Genomic DNA, 22,846 nt, shown 5'->3' with positions numbered 1-22,846 from the left:
TTTAATTTTATTTTAAATTATTAATTTTAAAAATAATATTAAAATTATATTTTTAAACGCTTTTTTCCTTTAGTCTAATTTCCGATACGATATTATAATAAAAACCAGGAATATAGGCTACGTTAATTAAAATTAATATTATAATTTAACTATTAAAGCTTTTAAATACGTTTTTAATAATTTTAATTCTATATCCTTTAATAAATAAAGCTAAAATTCCAACCTTAATTACGGATCCGGTTTTATTAAGCCTAAAAAAGCCTAAAACGAATAATTTAATATTATTAACAACGTAAACTAAGCTATAGCTATTTAAAAAGGTATTTTTATATAAAAAATATTTAAATTAAATAATAAAATATATCGTTAATTAGTTATTTAAACCGACGATATAGGGATTTATAATTATAATATTAAAATTACCGGTAAGCTAAAAATTAAAGGTTTTAAACGGATTTTGTTAATTTATAGCTTTAAATTTTTAATTTTTAATCCAGCCTTTTTTTTTAAATTACCTTTTAAAATTTTATATTTATTATGCTTAATTCGAGCTCGAATTTTTTTTAAAGCCTCGTTATTTAGTATTTTAATAATACGCTTAATAAAGCCCGTAAACGTATATTTTAAAATAAAATATTGCTTTAGCGGCTATTAGTAAATAACTTTTTTAAAAGCTTAATATAAATACGTAATATTTTTATCGGGGTTACCGGAGCTTCCTAAATTAAAAGCCTTAAAGCTAAAGCTATCGGCGTTAAAAGCGGCGAAAACCCGTTGCCGAAATCGGCTAATTTTATTTTTTAAATGCAAATTTTTCTAAAATATATTTCCTAAATTTAAAAGCGTAAAATCCTTAGAATATAGCTATTCGTTAATTTTCCTTTTAATTAATATTCTTTACTTTAGGAGGATTTTATTATTAACGGCGTTTAGAAAATTATTTATAGCGAAAAAACCGATTGCTATTTCCGACTTATAGCGGCGCGCTAATTCGAATTTTTCGTATTATTTTTAATATTAAATAATAAAATTTTAAACTCGATTAGCTTTAATAAATACGTTTTTATACTTTTTAAAAACCTGCTTTAAAAAATCTTTTTCGGTTAAGGTTATTAAATTTTAAAATATACGGCAAAAATTTCGAATAATATAATTATTTTAATTTAAAGCTTTTATAAATATAATAATCTAAAATTTAGTATTTATAAAATCCTATACCTATTTTTTAAGTTTATTAATATACCGTTAAATAACGAATTTTTTTTTTAAAGTTAAACGCTTAAGTTTTAGATTCCTAAAAATATTTTTCGAAAAGCTTTTTTTTAGCGAAAAAGCTCGGAAAAAATAAAGTTATTTCCTTTAGTATTTAAATTTTTTTTATTCTAATCGGAAATCTGCTAAATTAAATCGTTTTCGAATTAGTATTAAAGCTTAAATTTATAAATTTTTATTAAAAAGGGTTATTTAATTTATAGCTATAATTTCGTCGATTTAAGATTAGTATAATCCTAAATAGTATTTTATTTCGAAAAAAACCGGTATTATAAAAATTAAATTACCTAATCTTTTTAGTAAATAAACTTAATTTTAATTATATAGCTTTAAATATCGAAATTTGCGTAAAATAATATTTTTTATAAAAAAACGGGGTTTTTAATGCTTTAATTTTAAAAATCGAATTTAAAATATTAGTCGGAATTTTAAAAATTAAATTTTAAAAATTAAATTCCGCTAATATTTTATTAAGTAATATAAATATACGGAAAATTTAATAATAGCTTAGCTATATATATACCGGGCTTATAATTATAATAATTAAAAAAGTTTATAATTTAAGGTTTCGATATTACCTAATAGGAGCGGTATATAGGTATAAATAAATAATTAAAAATAGTCTGATTTTATATAAATAAAATAAAGGGTAGGTCGTATTTATATACCTATCCAGGAGCTTTTATAAAATTTAATTAATCTAATTTAAAGATCCCTTTAAAAACTATAAATATATAAAGTGAATATCCCGTTATAACTTTATATTTTACCTACCTTTATTAATATAATATTATATCGTACCTGATTACCTATTAATCCGATTATTATAATAATTTTAAAACTTTTTTTATAATCATTTACGATATTATAGTTGCTGCGTCTATTTTCCGTAATAATAAAAGCAAAGCTATTGCTATTATACCTGCTATTACCGGAATTACGGAACATCGTCGTACTTAATCTTAGTAATCCGAAAATAAAGATATTTTTTAATAAAAGCTTTAACGAAGCGCTAATAATCCTATCGCGGGGCCCTTACGGAACCCTCCGGATCCCTTAAGGGATTCCCAAGCTTTTTCCCTAATAAATAAAAAATAAGCGGAATAAAAATAAATTATTTTTAATAAAACTTTAATTCGTTAAGCACGGTATAATATTTATATTAAATAAAAGGTTTTAAAGCAAAGACGTAAAAAAAAAATTAGTAAAAAATAAAAAAAAAGCTTACTAAACTTAAATAATAAATTTAGGAATTAATAAATTTAAAGGCTTTAATAGCTTAGCTTAATAATTTACTAGCTTTTTTTTTGCTATTCGTAATTAATACTTTACCTTTATTTCGGATTATAAAAGGTTAAAGCAAAATTCGCTATCGTATCCGTACTAATCCCCCTTAAATGGTAATTTAAGCTATTATAACGTAATTTCCGAAAAATCCGGGATTAAATCCGGGGCAAATATTAATAAGCTTATTAGGTTTAAATATAATAAGCTTTTTATTAGCTTTAATTATATAAAATAAAAAAGTTAAATAAATATTTGCGAAAAAATCTTTATAATTAATAGAAAAAAATTTAAAAACGATTATATTAAAATAATATTTAAACGGAATAAACTTATTAATTTTATAAAAATTATATTCCGGAACCGATATACGATAATAACCGGATATAATCGATATTAATTGCAAAATAATTAGGCTAAATTCTTAAAATAAACCCGAACGATTATTAAGAATTCCGGGTATTATAAAACTATTATAAGCAATTTATTAAAATAAGTAATTTAACGGTTTAAATAGGATTTTCGAAAATTTAATTTTTATTTAATTTCCCTAAAAAAATAATTATTATCCAAAACCGAACCGGCTAAAGCTCGATTATTTTATCAGAAGCTACTTTTATAATTATAAAAATAATTAAATAAATTTAATACTATTTTTCCTTAATTTAAAATTAATATAATAAATAAGGCTATTTTGCGCTAAAAATTAATAATAAATAAAAAAAAACAATTACTACGAAATTAATAAATAAAACGGAACCGAAAAAAAGATAATTCCTTAGGTCTTAATAAAAAGCAAAAAAATAATTAAATTAATAATAACGATTATGCCCGAATAAATTCCTAATAATAGGATTAATCGAACTAGAATATAAAAAGGCAAATTCGTCGAAATAAAGGACGTAATCGTCGTAAATTTAACGGGAATCGACCCCGGAACCTTAAGGAAAATAGGAACCTATTTATAAATAAATATATTTCGCTAATTTATTATAATTATTATAAGCTAAAATATATTGCTTTTAATTATTTAATAAAACAAATTAATAACCTAAAAATATTTATTTTACCGCTTATAACGGGAAATACGCGCAAACCGTAGCTAAAATAAGGCTAGCTAAGGCTTTTAATATATTTATTAAAATATTTATACGGTTTTATACCCAATATATTATTTAATCCTTTGCTACTAGCGTTATTATTTACGTAAATTTAAATATTTATTCCAAAATTAACTTAATTAATTATATATTTATATTAAAGCAAAAACTATAAAAAATATTAAAAAAAACAATATTTTTAATTATAATTAGCAATTTAATAATCCCGTAATATAGCGTTTATTAGGTTAATTTAGAATTACCTAATAATTAAGGGAATTCCCGTATTTATTCGCTTTTTTATATTATTATTAATCGAGATTTTCGTTTAAAAGGTAATCCCATTTTGTTATTACGTAAATTTTTAAACCACGAGCAAATCACTTTTATTTTATATAAAAATGCGTAATATTACGGAATAACGGCTAATCGATTAAAATTATTAATTGCTTTTTAGTTTTAAAAAATATGCAAAAATTATATTAATTATTTTATAATAATTATTTTATAAAAAATAATTTAAAAAAAAAAAGCAAATAATATATTAAAAGCTTTATAAAAGCCAATTATAATCGAAAATCTTCCGAAATATTTACGAAATTATATCGATTTTTTTATAATTAAAAACTTAAATAAACTCTTTTATAATCGGAAAAATAATTATTTTATCGATTTACTGCCAAAAATAAAACCTCCGTATTTCCTTATTTATCCGCTTACGTATTAAAAGCTATAAAAGCTATAGCAATTTTTGCAAAAAATATTAATATAAAGGAAAATTCGGCCGTTATAAAATTTAATAAAAGCACTTATATTATTTATTTTTAAAAAAGATAATATTTTAAAATTATATATAAATTATCGAGGTTTTAATAAGGTAATAATAAAAAATCGCTATATTTTTTTTATTTATTTCGGAATTATTTAATCGTATTTTAGGTGCTTAGGTATTTTTAAAATTTAATTTAAAAAATGCTTATTATCGGATTCGGATTAAGCCGGGAAATAAATAAAAAACTATATTTCGCATTTATTACGGTTATTTCGAGTTTTTAGTTTTTTTAATAAGCTTAACGAACGCGCCGGCTATTTTTTAAAGCTATATTTATAATATTTTTAAAAAATTGCTAAATATTTATTATATAGCTTATTTAGATAATATTTTAATTTTTTTTAAAACGAAAAAGCAATATATAAAGGATTTGCGAAATATAATCGGAAGGCTTTTAAATACCGAATTATACGCGAAATTATCTAAATATTAGTTTTTTTTAAAAAAATTTAAAGTTCCTAAAATATTATATTTTTATTTAAAGGATTTTTATAAATTTTAATTATATAAATATTATAAAAAACTAGCTAATTCCGGATTTTACCTACGGTATATAAATATTTATAGGCTTTATTAATTTTTACCGCCGTTTTATAAATAAATTCGCAAGTTTTACTACGCTAATTAATAAATATTTAAAAGGTAATAAACCGGGGGAAAAACCGAAGTATATCGTTTTAGAAAAAGCAATTTTAAAAGCTTTTAATATTATTAAAAATGCTTTTTAATATACGTTTTTATTAATTTATTTCGATTTTAAAAAATATATACGGTTAAAAATAAACGCTTTTATATTTATTTTAAGCGGAATTTTATTTTAATTAAATAATAATAATATATAGCATTTAATAGCGTTTTATTTCCGATAATAGGCCGGAAATAAAAAAAGCTATAATATTAAAAATAAGGAAATGCTTATAATCGTAAATTACTTTAAATATTAAAAATAGTATTTATAAAAAGTAAAATACCCGATTAAGGTTTATTTAAATTATGCTAATTTACGGGAATTTATAACGAAAACCTAGCTAAACGGCAGGCAAATACGATAATATTTATTATTAGTATTATTTAATTTTATTATTATATATTAACCGGAAAAGCGGAATTTTGCCGATAAACCTTTAAAATATCCGGATTTTAATATAAAAAAAGATGCAAATTTATTATTATTTTTTATTATAACCCGCAAAATAGCTATAAGCTAACTAGTATTTATTAAGGATTTAAAATATATTTTATAAAAGCTTTATAAAACTTTAAATAAAAGTTTTTTTAATAAAAAATATAAGGTATTAATATAAATAATTATTAAGCAATAAATAACTTAAGCAATTTTTATTAATTTATTTTATTATTTAAAATTATTTTTAGATTTAAAAACCTTATTAAAAAAATATAAAAAAAAAATCGAAAATATAAGGAATAAGAGAATAAACGCGTATATTTATGCGAACTAAATAATTAGTTAAAAAAAAATAGCCTATTATGCTTTAAAAATGCTATAATAATTCCCGATAAACAATCGATTCGGTTCCGATTACTAAAGTTTTATTATAATAATTTTTTAGCAGGATATTTTAATATTATTAAAATAAAAAAATTTATAAAGCGAAAATTTTAGTAAAAGGATTTCCGTTTAAATATACGGGATTATATAAAAAACTATAAAATCTATTAATAATTAAAATTACGTTATTATCGATTATATAATAAGCTCGATTTTTTTCCGATACCTTCGCGACCTAAATAAAAATAATCGATAGATTTTATTACCGGTTTACCTTTTATAATTTTAAAGCAAAAAAAGGTTAATAATATATTAATAATAATAAACCGCTATATTAAAATAATTTTTTTATTTGCGGTATTTATTTTTATTAATTCCGTATAATTAGCGGAATTATTTTATAACGAAATCGAATTAAGGTTCGGAGGAATTTATAATATTATATCCGATAAAAGATTAATATTTATTTTATAATTTTAATTAAAATTTTGCTATTATTTAAAAATTAAATTAAAGATTTTAATAGCGTTTTATGCTTAAACCGATAGCTAAATAAAATAAATAAATTAAACGGCTAAAGTTTATTTACGGTATTTTATACGGGATAATTTAGAATATTAGCCGAATTTATTAAAATTAGCAATATATTATATAAATAATACTATTAATATAATTATTAAATATTTTCCGAATATAGCATTTATAAGTTATAATCCTAATTTTAAAAAGTTTATAAAAAATTATTTATAATTAAAAAGGGTATTAATAATATAAAATAGGTTAGAAAAGTTAAAAAAGTTAAAAAAAAGCTTAAAAAATTATTAGCGGAAAGCGGTAGAATTTTATGCGGAATAATATAATAAAAAGCATAAGCCTTTAACGTTAAAAATAAGCCAATTAGTAAGGCTTTTTATAAAAAATTAGAAAATAAGGTTTAAGAAATAAACGCTAAAGTTTATCGGCCTATTTAGAATTTTAAAGCGGATCGGGACCTAGGCGTACCGATTGGTATTGCCGAACTAATACGCTTAATTATATTTAATATTTTTTATATAAATGCTAAAGTTATAGTCGGAAAACGCAGCCGATTTTTTTTATAATGCTAAAGCTAAAAAATAAGGATAAATAGGAGGTAAAAGAAATTATCGGGAAAATAGTTTTTAGGAATTAGCTATATTATAAGGTAAAATAAAAAGATTAGTTAATAAAATATAATTAATAGGTTATTATTAAAGATTTAAAGTATTTATTAAAAAAGATTAAATAATATGAAAAATAATAAAAAATAAAAAAGCGGTAACGAATTTAATAATAATTTTGCATTTTTTTTTTAGGCTTTTAAAAAAAAAAAGCCGATTCGGGCGGGTTTTTTAAGCGATTAGGGCCTAAAGCTAAGCAAAATAAATTAAATAACCTAGTTATATTTATTTTTAAAATAAATTTTTTCGAAAATATAATATATTACGGGTTAGCCGGGGTATATTTCCTACTTTTTCGGATTTAAATTTTTTTTTATATTATAGTTTATTTATTATTACTTTTTTTATTTACGCTTTTTTCGGGCTTAAATCCTTTTTTTTTTTTATTAATAGCGCCGCGCTCGATTTTATTATTAATATCGCTATTATTATCCTTTTTTTTAAAGTTATAAATATCGTATGGTTTTAAAGCGAGCCGGGAGCGGAGGCGATTTTAGACCGAACTACCCTTTTTAAAATAAAAAATTATTATTATACGTATTTTGCGTAAAAAGCCTTCGATAGTGGTATTTTACGGGGCGTAGCCGCGATTTTCGGGCAAAAAACGATTAAAAATACGGGTATATTAAACCGTTTATTATTTATAGGATTATTTAAATAAATTAATTAGTATTTCCTAAATAAATCTTTTTATATCCGTTTATATTTTAATATATACCGCATTTAAAGCTAAAGGCTAAAAATTAATAATAATATTATTACGGCGAAATCTAATTAATTTAATATAATTTATTACTTTGCTTTACCGAAAAAGTTAGCGAAACTTTAGCGAAACCTAAAGGATTACTTATAAAAACAATAGTATTTCGCTTAATATTTTTAGGCTATATTAGGAACGATAAAGCTTTATTATTACTTAATATACTTATATAAGGCGAAAAATAATAATACCGATATATTAGCGAAATTTAAAAAAATAAATAGGGCTTTAGCGAATATTTTAAATTAATTTTTTAAAAAAATTAGTAAAAACCTATTTTATATAAAAAATTAAAATAATAATTTTTTGCTTAATTTTTATAGAAGCCTAATAAATTATTAGCAAAACCCTAATAAAAAGGTACCGATTTAATTTATTAGTTCGTAAATATTTTTAGCCGAAAAATAATTATAATAAAAAATTAAAGTAGCTAAAGCAAATTCGTAAATAAACGAAGGAGCGGCGCTAAGCTTAAAATCGTAATTTTCGATAATACGGAAAATATAGTGCTAATAGGCCTTTTTAGCATTAGTTAATAAAGTCCTCGACCGTAAAACGCGATTATTTCGCTTACGTTTTTTAGCTTTTAAAATATAAAAAATAATAATTTAAGCCTTAAGCTTACGCTTTAAAAAAATGGTACGAATACGGCGGTTCGGAAAAAAAGGCATAATAGTCGTTAATTAAAAAAAATTAATAAAAATAAAAGGTTTCGGAAATAAATTAAAAAAAAAATCGAGAAAAATTCGAAAAAGGTTGCTTAAATTTAATAATAAAAAAAAAAAATTAAAAAATAACTAAAAAAAAAAATATAATAATTATTAAATCGCGCAAAAATCGCTATATAACCGTTAAATTTTTAAAAATGCTAAAAACGGGTAATAATTTAAAAGCGGAATAATAGCGGTTAACGGGAGGTTATATAAAAAATTAAAATTGCTTCGGTGCTTTTTAAAAATTAAAAAAAAAAAAAGAAGCTAAAGGGAAATTTTTAGCTTAAGGATAAAATGTTTTTTTTATACCCCGCGTTTTACGTTACTAAATAACCAACCGCGCGTATTAGGCTATAGCCCCGCGGCGGCTATAATAATAATAGTTTTATTTAACCTAAATAGGCTATTATTATTATATTTTTATTTAATTTATATTTTAAAGCTATTATATTTATATAAAAATTAGGATAATATCGGAAGGTTTTTATTATTACGTTTATAAATATACGTATTAAAAAAAGGGATAATTATTAAAGCTTGGATACCAAAGTATAATCCTTAATATATCGGGATTTATTTATTTAAATATTACGAGCTTTTTGCTTAACTTTTTGGGATTTAAGTTTTAGCTTTGTATTTTACCTACCTTTACCGATATAATATTATATTATACCTGATTACCTATTGATCCGATTGTCGTGATAACCGTCTTCGCCGGCTGTATTTTATAATTTGGTTATAAAAAGCTGTCGTTTAATTTCGTCTAATATAACGTCGGGTATGCTAACTAAGTTCCGTATTATTATCGCCTTTTCGTCGGCAATTTTTTCGGGTAATAGCGGAAAAAAGCAGCGTAGTAATTCTTTTGCTTACTCGTTTATATTACTAGTTTAGCTTTTATCCGGCTTCGTTAATTAAGGGATTTTATCGAATGCCGCTCCGCTTTAAGATTTTAGATATTTAATTGCGTTCTAAATATTAGACTCTTTAGCGAAAAACTCGTTTTAATGCTTTTTCTTTTATTTACGGATATTCGAATAGCATTGCTTAGTAATAGCTTTAGCTATTTCTTTTAGTATTTGCGAGAGGTTCCCGGCCTTTTTCGCCGCTCTTATCCTATTCCTTTAATAAATATATATCGACCGCATTTAGGTTAAATCCGTTATTTATTAACGTTTTACCGTAAAGTAATGCTTTAGCTTTAGGCGTAAGCGCGTATACTGCTTTTAATATAGCTTATATTAAATAGCCTATCTTTTGTTAAATTATCTCGCTTATTAGTAACGTCTTTAATATGTGTATAATCCGCTCGTTAATTCCCTTGCACGGCGCATTGCGTAAGAGCAAGCGCTCTCTCGGTTGGAAGTCCGATATATCCACGTCTATCGTTGTTTCGATCGCTCGACCTTTTGTACAGTACCTCGTCATCCCTCGATGTATCGATCCAATTCTGGAGAATCCCGCTATATACATATGTATTTACTCCGTGAATCCCCTGGAAGTTTATAGTACTATATAATATCCTAATAACAATCTTTTTAATGTCCAGAAGGGATATATAACAAATATACTGCTCAGCGCACGATACCTAGAGGAATATTGTAAAGAAGCATTTTATTTACAAATCTGGGTATCTTTTATATCATAGAAAGCAGAAGAACTATTCCGGGACTGAACTGAGATCCAATTGAACCATGCCAGCACTGGTTTTACTGATATCCGCTTGCCATCGTGCCAGGGTAGCTGCGGAAGAGGAGGTATCAGGATGCTGACCTCCTAGGATACTCATTCGCGACTGCATACAAGTTTCCATCAAGGATACTGCTGCTGAATGCTGACCAAGACTGTATTTAGTATAGGCGAGGTTGGCCATGCTGGTCAGTGTATCTGGATGATCGGGCCCGAGCAGCTTCTTGCGACTCTCTATTACTTCCACCTCTAACTCTTCCGCAGCCGACCACCGACCTTGATTCCAAAATGTCGATGCTAGGTTGGCCATGCTGTTTAGCGTATTTGGATGATCGGCCCCGAGCAGCTTTTTGCGAATCTCCATTACTTTTAAAAATTACTCTTCCGCCGCCGACCACCGGCCTTGATCCAAATATATTGATGCAAGGTTATTCATGCTGCCCAGCGTATGTGGATGATCGGCCCCGAGCAGCTTCTTGCGACTCTCCATTACCTCCACAAATAACTCTTCCGCCGCCGACCACCGGCCTTGATCCTGGTACGTTAATGCTAGACTGGCCATGCTGGTTAGCGTAAAAGGATGATCGGCCCCGAGCAGTTTCTTGCGACTCTCCATCACCTCTGCTCGTAACTTCTCCGCATCTCTCCATTTGCCCTGGAGGCTGTAAATATCGCCAACCATCGCTATAGCCCGTAGACTTTCCTTATTATCTCGTCCGAACAGCCTCATCCTTATCTTCATCGCATCTTCTGCCACCACTTGGCCCTCATTACCCCGGCCCATCTGCTTAAGGTACCACGCCATTTTGTACAAAACCGTGGCCCAGTCTTGAAGTGATTCCTGGTTATTCTTCGGCCGCTGCGCGGCCGCCGATCTTGCTTGCGGAAGAAGCACCTTCCATTGCCCCCAGTTCTCGTATTTTCCCGTCGGCAGCTCGGCACAGATACAACGAATAAACTCCCCTCGCCACCTCTCCTCTTCTTTCTGTCCGTGGAGCCATTTCCGTGTGGCCAACTGCACTAGTTTGTGCATCTCGAACGTCGTCCCATCCTCGTTCACAGAAACAAATGCAAAGTCCCGCAGGGTTGATACGTCTCTTTCGAATTCCTCGTCTGCAGAAGAGATTGAGTCGGAGTCGCTGCTACTTGCACTGTCCTCGGCAAATAGGTCGCCATCGTCGGATCCATATTCACCCTCTTCAACCTCCTTGTCCTCTGCCTCCTTATCCTCCTTATCCTGCTCACCCGCCTCCCCTTCCTCGTCTTCCTGCCCGTTCCCATTCTGCTGATAGTCCCGTAACCTTCGGACCAAGCTCTCTGGAATACCCTGCCGGTCACAAAAACACATCATCGAGAGCAACCTGGCTGCCGATGGTCGCATCTTCTGTATGTGGTTAAACGAAATCTGCCACGTCAGAATAATCGAGTTCCTCGCCTCCCGGTCTCGCCGCAGCTGACCCCGCTCGAAGTCGAGAAGACTCGCCCTCTTTCGGTCGCTTTGCTCAAACTTCTCGAGGTATTGCCGTACCGAGCAGCGCGGTGCCCTCTGGGATATATAAGAGGTCGCTTGAACAATGGCCAGCGGCATGCACTCGAGCGATTTAGCCAGCGCCTCGGTATCCGCGACATCTATTGGCTTGCCTAGCGTTCCCAGCTTTTTCTCGATTAAAGCGATTGCATCCACCTGACTCATCGGCTCGACTGCGACAACGTCCCGTGCTTCCACCAGCCGCAGCGCTACGTCCCTGCTGCGGCTCGTGATCAGAACCGATCCGTGGGGACAATAAGGAAGATACGAAATAGGAGTCTGTGACGTTGGCGACGAGCTGACACCGACCAGATTGTCGGAGTGGCTTGAGGTGCTTAACTGGCCATCTCGACGCACGTCTGATGTGGCTAGTAGGAGACCGGCATTATCGACGTTATCGAGTATGACGACCCATCTCCCGCTCTTCCCGCTCTGCAGCCAGTTGCCCACAAGCTGCAAGATGTTATTCTGCGGATCCTGCCGCCCAGGCAATTTTACCAGATCCGCGATCGCCCGGAAGCCCTGCTCGTACCGCACCGCGTTGCTCGCATGCAACCAAAACACCCACGACTCCGGCGACTGTTCTCGGATCTGATACGCGTACTCGATTGCGATCTGTGACTTGCTGTCGAGCGATAGTCGTTAGCTTCTTGCGCAAAGAATATGTCGCAGAATGCGCGGGTCCGATCTTGTTTGTGTATAGACCTACCCAACGCCACCCAGCCCTATAAGTGCCACCCGCGACGCTGCTTCCGCGCACAGCTGATGCACCTGACCCAGGAGCGCTTCCCGGCGCACGAAATCTCTGTCGCGACTAAAGGGTATGTTGGTCGTTGGGGTCGGTGGGGTCTCTGGTCGGTCTAGGTGGACCCTGGTGATTAGCGTTACCGCGTAAAACGAGTCAGCTAACCTTGGGAAAGCCAACCTTAAAAGCTCAGCTATTATACGTACGGTGCAAATGGACGTCGCCATGGACGACGCCTTGAAAAGACTGGCTGCCATCGCTGACATTAGCATCGCCGAACCGCTGGCTTCCCCGCGGCGCGCCTAGCGGGGGGTCCGGCATGGCGCGGATGCTTTGGTGGCCGGTTCTCAGGCGCGGGCGTCGTTTATATCGGTATTGCTCTGTATTATGGATGTTGCAGCTTAATAGCCGTCTTCCTCCCCTCTTGGTCTTCGCAGGATGGCATCAGGGAGATGGTTGTACTGCAATACGACGGAGCCTGATCAACTTCCCATCAGGCTGGGCGGGGTCGTGCACATCACGTGTCTCCTCCGTTGCACCAGTTAGAATGTGTCCGACCTAGTGAGGCTGAATGGCCTTCACAATCGAGGAATACAGGGTAGTACAGTAGCAAAACTTTACGCCTAATTCGTTGTTGAATATCACCACTCAGCACCATGGATCCATTAAGTGTGACAGCTAGTGTCATTGCAGTCGCTACGTTGGCTGCGCAAAGCGTTCAGGCTGCTTACCAGGTTATTGACGGTCTTGCCCAGGTCCCGCAAGCTATTGCCAACTCCAAGATTATCCTCTTAGAGACTCAAAGCACTTTGGATGCGCTCAATGGAACATTAAACGAGAATCTCGATAAGCAGGCCCAGTTCGAACCCCTCCTGCAGATGCTTGCGCTGGACAGAGCTTTGGGGTCTACTCAGGACTTGTGCACTAAATTCGGCAGTACAATCGCCAAATACACAAGACATTCGACGGAACTGAGGTTTAGCAACCGCGACAGAATCCTACTCAACCTACATGAGTCCCATATTACCAATTTCAATCAGCAACTCAACGATTGCCGCAACACGCTGTCTTTAATGATTGGCACAATCACCTTGTATGTATCCGATTCCCCAGGAAGAAGATCAAGATAACAATGATGAAAAAAAAAAAAGATGGAAAGGAACGAGATAGTCGCACAATTCAAGCGCTAATTATCTTCAGGATCATCTCTGCTAGTACTTCGGTTGATGTTCGAGAGATAAGCGTACGATTCGAAGCCCAGGAGCAAGCTCTTTCAACCCTGATTACACATCTCTTAAGCGTGCCTGCCACTTCGGCGACGTCAGAACCACCGGCCCCAGACAGTGAGATGGTTCCACGCACCCAAGATGAGGGGCAGACACGGATTCAACGGACGGCCATTCTTCGAGACACCTGCGAGGTTGCCCTGCAAGCCACTCGAGCCAAGCGAAGCGGCCAGACTTTCGGCGATATGCATTTAGACCAGTCCATGGCAATGCAAGGGATAGTTGGTCAAGCTCAGGAGGGCGTGGATCAGTCGTTTGGAAAGCTAACCGCTCAGAACAAAAGCAGGGCATTCCAAGGTCAGATGAATGCGACCTCTTTTGCTCAGATGTTTAATGCCAAGGAATAAAACTAACGCCAGCAATAACAGCATATGGCAAAACGAATAGGAGTCAGTCTTGGTTGGATCAAGGCTGTTTTCGTTGTAAACCAACTGCTAATAGATTCGGCACCTTCTGGGGTTTGCTTCTTCGGCCAGGGAATCGTCTTGCATAGAATGTTTCCCTTCCGCCTTTTTCTCCCCATTATATTCCCGATCAGGAACCTATTTATTTAATTGCTTTAGAAGAGGAAAAAAAAAAACGTTTGTCTCCTACTGTACAGTAGCTTATGGTCAGCCATATGACCGATATTCCACAAGTACTCCCTGCAGTTGTGTCACTCCCTTGCATCCCTAGGAGCTAGGCGATCTTGAAATCCACATTCAATATCGTATCGCATTCGTGGAAACTTCGGTCAGCTGCTTCGGATCCGTCGCGATTGCTAGGAAGATGCTAGGGTCTGCTCGCTTCAGAAGTTGCGTACACTATTCTAAACGCAAACAACACCATCACAACCGTTTTTCACGTTTTGTATACAGTACAGATATATGTATGGCAAAACCTCGTCTGTTGGGCCGGTTCTGCCACATTCTACCTGTTATAGTGGGGCAAATATGACTTCCCAGCCATTTCTGGCTCTTGACCAATTTGGCACGTTTTGGTGATCCTGATGAGTTGCCGTACACGTCAGAGCCTTCCCTGTTCTGGTGCCGGCTGCAATAACGAAATGAATCGTATTTTAAAGAAGGCTGAACAGACTCCTGAAGCTTGCCACCATGTACTGTACTCCAGCTTAAAACTACAAGCTATGGATCGCTCAAAACCGCACGGCACACCGCTTTTTCAAAGTAATACATGGTCTGCCTCGCAATCGATAACTCCGTTTTCGCACGAGGACGATGAATATCAAGTGGACACACCAGAAAGTCATAGTTCGTTAACCACGCAATCAAACCGTAATGAATCTCTGTCTCGACAACGTCAAAGAGAGCGGTCCTCGTCCGTGTCGACTGAGAACTCATCTCCACACGCACCAGACTGGAGCCGCTCGGAGCATATACAACACACAATTTAGTGGAAATTGGTGAGAGGATCATCCATTAATGAAGCTAGTATTCTTAAGTCGATGAAGGGGAAAATACTAAATGGCTACCTTATACACTATACACCTTATACGTGGGTTTAACTTCTTTTATTTATTGCTTATAAGGAGCAATTATTTCTGGATTATTCCTAGCCTATCTCAAAAGGCCTTGTAGAAAGTCGTAAAGCTTTAAACTTGGCTTTTTTTTACCTTCGCTATTTGGGAATATTTGTTTTTCGCAATCGATTAACCTAAAGAATTGATAACTAAAAATATTCTCACCTGAGCCGATGTGTGAAGGGGGAACTGAAGACGAGATGATCGAGGAAGCATTGAAAGTTGTCTGAGTTGATCTCTAGTCTACAAAAGAGAGGTGCTGAAGAGCGACTATATACCCAAGCAGGTGATCTGCGGTGGGTACTGACTACGTCAGTACGACAAATATATTACAAAAATTCTTTTTTGCGATTTTTCGTAGGAAAAGCATGCGCCCTCTTTGGCCAGTTTCATTGTCATTTTCAAGTCGTGGACCGGAAGAAACAAGGTTTTGTCCCAGCAGCTGACCAGAACAATGTAAGAGACTTTCCCACTTTCTACTCAGGGATTTTGAATCCAGACTTGCGCAAATGTTGAAATACACCCTCCGGATCATACTGATGAGACACTTGGCGTAGTCTCTTGACAGATTCTTCTCCATAACTCGCAAGCGGATCATACGTTAGATCGGCGTAGTTTAGGTACCTCCACTCCCATAGCCCGTTACCCAACGATCTGGCGTACTGTTCAATATCTTTCTGGCACTCAAGGGCGAGCGCATACATTGTGGCTTCCAGCTCTGGATTATCTATCTGCATGGTGATGCTACTCATTATGCCAGGGCCCCCGCCCGAGGCAGCTATATCGTTCTCAAGGCCTAGGGAGTTGAGCCCTTGACCAGCCGCCACCATGGGCACCGTAATGGGTTGAAGTTGTAGCAGACTGTACCAGACTGTCTCCGGCGGGATGGTTTCGTTGACTCGCTTCACAAGTTCCTCATGACGTGCGAAGATGTATTTCAGTAGTTGGGGATCGTTCTTGACAGCGCAAACAATGTTGAAATTACTACATAAAATGGTACAAGGTTAATAGGTACAGATGTCATGAGAAGTTGGAAATACTGGAAAGCGGAGTGTTGGACTTACTGGGCTCCTCCCGGCCCAGAGGCCTCCTGTGCAATGCTCCACATTGTATCATGCCGCATCGTCGATTTAAGACGATAGGGTACGGACTTCAAGCCATCGAAAGCTGGTTCCCACTCCTTGTTATCGATATTGATGAGCGGGAAGACAATCGACCAAGTACCGTCAGACGTATACACGATCAACGCGTGCGTGGTGCTGCTGGGGTCGTTCGGGACATTGTCCGCGAACTCGCTCAGAACTTCAATCACGTTGTCCGACACGTTCTTACCCCAGGAGAGTGTGCCGCACCAGAAGACGGGGTCGGACGTATTAGCGTAGGGGATGACCCTCATGTCGAAACGTGTTACAAGGCCAAAGTTGCCGGTCCCTCCCTTGAGCGCGATCCACAGGTCGCGGTTCTCTTCTGCGTTGGCGTTCACGACCTGTCCGCTGGCGAGAACAACCTCGAAATTTTCGACCGAGTCACAGCCCCATCCGTACGCATTATTGTAGTAGGAGTTGCCGCCGCCCAACAGGAAGCCAGCTACGCCGACGGGGTTTTGTCGCCCGCCCGCGACAGCCACACCATATGGCTCTAGTGTCTTGTAAACCGATCCCCAGCGGCCACCTGGTTGAAGGGAGGCGATGTTGGTTTTTGGGTCATATGTAGTAGAGTTCATGTAACCTGTGAAAAAGGGGTCAGTAAAGGCATGTCCTCGACAAGAGCTAAAAGCTATATTTTCTCGCCGGTATGGGTAAGCATTTACCAAAATCGATTGTCACACCATCGTTGACGTTGTTGGAGTTGGCAAATGTGCCGTGACCCCCACTGCGGATGCCAAACGGGCACCCAACGCTATCAATAATCTGTATGACGGCCGCAGTCTCCTCTGTCGATGTTGGTAAGACGATACACCAGGGTGTGAGAGCTGCGTCCAATGACCAGATCGAGTCGATACGGTCTTCATAAATTGTTGAGTTGGGGTAGACAACTCTGCCCTTTAGTGCAGGATTTGATGCCAGAGCATGGCACTAGAAATGACGTCTTGTCAGTCGTTCAAATAATCTGCTTCACTCTCCTCATGGACGGGCTCGTTTTAGTGTCCTCGTCCCGTTATGATTTACTCACACATTTGTGGCTGTGAGGAGGTTCTGGCCTCGCGAACACGATCTCAGTGACAGCCGCAGCTGCGGCAGCCTTGACCCAGATGCTGATAATCTTCATGGCTATGGTCAATGTTCTATGATCACATCACAGCAGCGAGCAAGTCCCATCTCAACAGGAGAATAGCTTGTTCTTTTCAAGATTGATTCGTCGTCACAGCTGTGCTTCCCCAGCAGAGAAGTGGTAGTATACATCGCACAGCGGTGCGGAAGGATTCGAATGCTGGACTGCAGTATATGGCTTGATCGTCCAATGAGTGAGATTTTAACCAAGTTTGTCCTCAGCGAGGATCACGTTGAATCATTTCCCCGCAACAGTCAGACTGTATCCGAGATGCTGATTATTTCCGGTTCTAGATTGGAAGCATGCACAATACGTAAATCGCAGCCAAGCCACTAATATGCGGGGAAGTTGGATGTTTTATAGTAAGACTACATAGGTACCACCAAGATGAGGTGCATTCTTTAGTTCTCGGCAAAACTTAAATCAAGGTTATTTTACTGGACAAGTCCTTGGGATAAAACACATGTCCGCGCAGAATCTCAGCAATTTAGGTACAAACAGCTCTTGGGAGGAAATCGGTCAATTATTGATAATATCAGAATACGTCACGATGTCCGTGATGACAGAATATACCGACCTCGGTTTCCATGCCTCGGGACCAATGAGGGGACTAGATACCCACTCAATGTGTGACAACTGCATGCTCACAAAGACTGAATAAGCCGACTTTGGCCTCGCGAGAGGTTTTGCAAAGCTAGCACCTTGCGTGCAATCATGTCACTTGATTGGACGGAGATACTGCCTGTGATGATCACGGCGCTATCCTGCTGACATCTGGACTCTGGTTGATGTAGCAAATCCACTAAATTGTTCCTCGCGTGTATGGTCTGCTCATCTGCTCCATTGGAACTTGAGGCGCGGCGCTGATCAGAAACACGTTTTCGTCATTCGCTCCAGCGCTTCTGTTCTGTTGAGATACGGGTAGTTCTGGCTTTATCCGAACTTTTCCCTTCAGTGAGCAAGGCAAGATACAAACAATATAGAATAATTACTCACATAATGTGTAGAAGATCCACTTGTAAATAACAGGCGCGAATATTACAGCGGCAACGAACTGTCCAATTCCCCATGATGAAGTGGTAACGGTAAAACCAAACAATTCCACTTGTATTTTGAATCCGAGGAGAGCCATAGCCGCAATCACAAGTTCGAGAAGGAACTTCATCCAGGCTATAACGATCGATATGGGTCTAATTAATCGGTTCAAACCCCCGCTTATCCAGGTAGTCAACGCAGATGAGATCATATCGACCTGTCTCAGTCGTTCCGCCCATAGGTTCAAGAGAATGAAGAGAAGTATCAGGTAGATCCAAAGGCCCGTGAAGAAGTTGTAATCATAAATGGCTCCGCCGGAGGGGAGGTATTTCTGCGCATCCTGGATCGTTCCACAAAATGTTCTTGGTGAAGTGCGACCACCACATTCGAGGATCTGGTTCACGCCATCAAAGATTTGGAAGAGTTGATCCGAAGAAACCGACTCGAAATCAGAGAACGGGGCGGTAACTTTGCGAGCGGCAAAGGACAGACCTAATGTCGCTGATGAGAGTACCAGCGTAAAGATTGGATTTCGACCGCACCGAGCCAGAGTGGCCTGAGTGAGGACCATTGGCAATACGCCGCAGACAGCGAGCAGCGTTGCGGAATTTTCGTCTTGGAAAAAGCCAAAACCTGACGTGTTTGAGGAGAAATTGGAGCTAAATTTCCTGCGGGCCATGAAGATTGCAAATTGAGTAGCCATGACGAAGAAGCATTGTGCCTCTTGAAACTCGACCACGCTCATCTGCAGAATGGCTATGGGATTTGCTTGCAAGAATGTTTCATGAAACTTGCCAGCTGTCCGCGATAATGTCGCTAGCCACCGGGAAACTCTCGGGCTCGGAGGAAATGATGATGGGAACCTAGAGTTTAACTTGTCTGCTTTTATAACCACAGCGGCAAGACTGCAGAGAGCAAATATCGCCCATGAGAGAACTCCCATAATGACTTGAGACATATATGAAATCAAAACCTGCGTGAAGCAAGTAAGTAAGTGAGAACATTGTTGTAACTGCATACTTACACCTGGTCCGATTATGTCTGGATTAGCAACCCATTTCTCTGTATTGTCACAAACTGAGTGCAGTGATAACCAAGCATCATGAACTGTCTGAGAAGCATTGAGTGTAGGATCGAGCGATGGAAAAGGTATGGTACAATTGGCGTTGCTGCAGGCAGCATTCACACACGAAAGAGCTGATGTGAGAACCTTGCGAGGCTGAAATCTTAGCATGTCGACGCCCAGCTGATCTGTATATTCGATCAGATGAGGAACCTGGTCCATGGAGGTATCGGACTCGTTTGTGTAAAGAGAGACAGCGGCCAATGTCAAACAGTCCCAGATCGTAGGGATTGAAGCAAATAATACACTGGGGTCCGTACAATCCAAGCGGGTTAAGTTTGTGATGTATAGTACAATGCGCGGAGTGGCATTTTCGGATGTGTCGTCGAAGGCGGACATGACATCGCGCAAAGCCCAAAAGAAGCCCTCTGTGCTCTGCGTTCCAACATAATCTTTCCACAGATCCACGGTGCCTGTAAATATCTTGCGTCAGTTGTCAATGTCTCACACCCGAGATGGCGACAACGTTCCTTGAGAGGAAAGAAACTGGGGGTTTCTCGTACAACCTCGGAAACGAAGATAAGGCTGCAGTTCAGCACTCTGAAATCACGTGGGAAGCGCTGCCCGCTGCGCGTCAGCATAGCCCCCGTCGTGCCGCAGCATTGCAGCAGCCAACCTTGGATGTCTCACCACTACGATTTTCTTTTGTAAACACCAATCGATGCCGCCCCCTTGGAATTCATTAAGCGCTGAATTCCTTGTCAAGTACTGCTCTGGCCCCCAAAGAAACCTCGCCGTACACTGCAAGAAGTGAATGAACCTTTCCAAGCCGATTGGCTTCGCGGAGAGAAATTTGGATCATGTCGCCCGTGGGCATTCCCAGTTATCGCGTCGACTTGGCTCCGCCTTTCTCGGTTTCACGCGTGTATAATAGGTCTCCAATCAGACTTGTGAGTGTCTGGCATGTCACGAGTAGCACATGAACAATAGGGATAGCGAACATATAAAGAATATATAATTTCAGCCAGTATCAGGGCTGACTGTCAAACCTCAAGGGTATTGTTTCTCCCGTCGCCTCGGGTGTAAACGCGACGATTCCCAGGATAGGCCCCAAGCGTGAGGCTATCGTCGTCAAGTGTATCGTCGAGAGCCTCAGTCAAGTGGCCAGCAACCGTTTGGTTCTTCTTATTCGGCGTGTGGGTACTTTGGCCAACCTCACCATCGCTTTGCGATACCCCAGGCGCCGGGGAGCCCTTTCCGCGCTTACCGCCATCGCGTAGCCGTTGGTAAACGGGGCCCATTATTGGTAGACACGCACCGATTATTGCTACGTAGACCTCCACAAGGGCTGCGAAGCCGGCTAACACAAATTGTTCTGCTTCGGTAATTAGCATGCGTTTTTTGTCCGACGTGCTATTGAGGAGGGCGTGGTGAAGCGAGAAGAGCTATGATAATATGTACAAGATATGCCGTACGAGTAAAATTGCTTTTATCATTTTTATAAAGATTATTAAAGGCGATTGTACGGACTACATTCGCTGCGCATGCTCTAGTAATTCCGTGGTCAGCTTTAACTTATAAATATAATCTTCTGACAGTAATACGACTTACATCCCTCCAAGGAGGAAAACACCACCGATTTTGATTTTCTTTTTTGTTGAAATCTTTAATTTGTAAATCTCTTGAATCGGAAGAGCGAGGGTCAAGAAGTCAATGACACAATTGGCAGTTGCTGGAATCACTAGAGCATCCGTAGACAATAGATGGCCATCGCCTGCTAAGCAGTGGTTTTTCGGTCCTATGACGTTGTGCCAGCATCCAATGGAATTGAGTACGATGACTGCTATTAACCAGGCAATACACAAGATAGTTAGCAACTTGCAGCCCAATCTCACAGTTCGAGTGGGGAAAAGGCGCCAGTAAAAAGCCAAAACGGATAGCTTGATTAATAGAGAGCTGAGCACCCAAGCGACGTTGGTCACGATGAGTGACTATTTAATATTAGCATCAACGGAAACTTTGTATTGACTCTGGAGCTCCAGACCTTTTGGAGAACGACAAGGGATTGCGGGTTCTTAGCCGCTGCGATCCTGAGATCACGTCCCATCCCCCCGCAGAATACACTGACGGCGCAAGCTGCCAAAAAGACATGTTGAGCGAGGAGCGCAGCCAAACAACCACTCGTCCAAACCAAACGATTGACGGGTTAGTTTCCTCGCCCAGAAACGGGCCACGTTAACAATAGTAGCCACGGAGGACAAGACGACGGCGGGGCCGACCAATCCGGTGCCCCTATCGGTATGGTCCAATGATGACTGATCTACCGATGACATTTTTCGGGATATTTTTCCAAATAATTTTAGTCGGGGAACGTAACGGTTTGGTAGGTTGGTGAGAAAGCAGTATATTTATGCTAGAGTTCCAGGCTACGAGTCCACCGCATGTCGGTGAGACTGGGATCATCTCAGTGCCGCAAATTTTGGGCAGGGAAACGTCCATTTAAACGACATCATTGTTAGCCATGCGTTACTCGGACAGGCAGAAATACAGCGAATCACTGGTAAATTACAATGGATTGGATCACAAAAGGCTATGGGTACTCTGAAAGCTGTAGGTTAGTGTGATATGCTGTGTTTCCGCACCAGCAGGCTTTTGGACAAATGGCATGCAGAGAAGCCCTGCGCAACAAAGTTGAACGCCGCGAACAGAAAGATCCGCCCCGAATCGAGCAACATGGAGGGTCTTTTGCGATCATGATTGGTGGCTGAGCCCCGTGTCAACAGGATGTTTGTGAGTCTTCTAGTTTGGGGTCCATATGCAATATTCAATACTGGTCTAAAATTAGCTGACACCTACATACACGCTACACATGTACTCATTCGCATTGCGGAATGCGCATATGCAATGCAATCATTCTCTACATGTAGAATTGCGGCACATCCAGCACATCAATGGCATGGCGGATGTTGTAATTGAGGTTTATGTGAATTTGAAGTGTGGAATTGCCTGCCTTTACCTTTGGTGCTGCAAGTAACAGAGA

General features: G+C 37.2%; 4 protein-coding genes across 4 annotated transcripts; 1 reads left to right on the top strand and 3 right to left on the bottom strand.

Moving 5' to 3' along the window:
• Positions 1-10,735: 10,735 nt before the first annotated feature.
• Positions 10,736-12,953, bottom strand: PFICI_10699 (uncharacterized protein; the record flags this gene model as incomplete). Its single annotated transcript, XM_007839280.1, has 3 exons — positions 10,736-12,512; positions 12,597-12,792; positions 12,839-12,953. The coding sequence occupies 3 exons, from the start codon at positions 12,951-12,953 to the stop codon at positions 10,736-10,738; spliced, it is 2,088 nt and encodes a 695-aa protein (XP_007837471.1).
• Positions 12,954-13,288: 335 nt separating this feature from the next.
• On the top strand, positions 13,289-14,265 carry PFICI_10698 (uncharacterized protein; the record flags this gene model as incomplete). Its single annotated transcript, XM_007839279.1, has 2 exons — positions 13,289-13,725; positions 13,833-14,265. The coding sequence occupies 2 exons, from the start codon at positions 13,289-13,291 to the stop codon at positions 14,263-14,265; spliced, it is 870 nt and encodes a 289-aa protein (XP_007837470.1).
• Positions 14,266-15,913: 1,648 nt separating this feature from the next.
• Positions 15,914-17,705, bottom strand: PFICI_10697 (uncharacterized protein; the record flags this gene model as incomplete). Its single annotated transcript, XM_007839278.1, has 4 exons — positions 15,914-16,421; positions 16,502-17,165; positions 17,248-17,512; positions 17,610-17,705. 4 exons carry the CDS (start codon positions 17,703-17,705, stop codon positions 15,914-15,916), a joined length of 1,533 nt encoding a protein of 510 aa, XP_007837469.1.
• Positions 17,706-18,510: 805 nt separating this feature from the next.
• Positions 18,511-21,107, bottom strand: PFICI_10696 (uncharacterized protein; the record flags this gene model as incomplete). Its single annotated transcript, XM_007839277.1, has 4 exons — positions 18,511-18,650; positions 18,705-19,716; positions 19,768-20,289; positions 20,856-21,107. The coding sequence occupies 4 exons, from the start codon at positions 21,105-21,107 to the stop codon at positions 18,511-18,513; spliced, it is 1,926 nt and encodes a 641-aa protein (XP_007837468.1).
• Between the last annotated feature and the right edge of the window lie 1,739 nt (positions 21,108-22,846).

This window comes from Pestalotiopsis fici, assembly GCF_000516985.1.
Source record: "Pestalotiopsis fici W106-1 unplaced genomic scaffold PFICI_Scf_7, whole genome shotgun sequence".
Lineage (NCBI taxonomy): Eukaryota > Fungi > Ascomycota > Sordariomycetes > Amphisphaeriales > Sporocadaceae > Pestalotiopsis > Pestalotiopsis fici.
The sequence above is the reverse complement of the archived record's forward strand: the minus strand, read 5'-3'. Positions and strand labels throughout refer to the sequence as shown.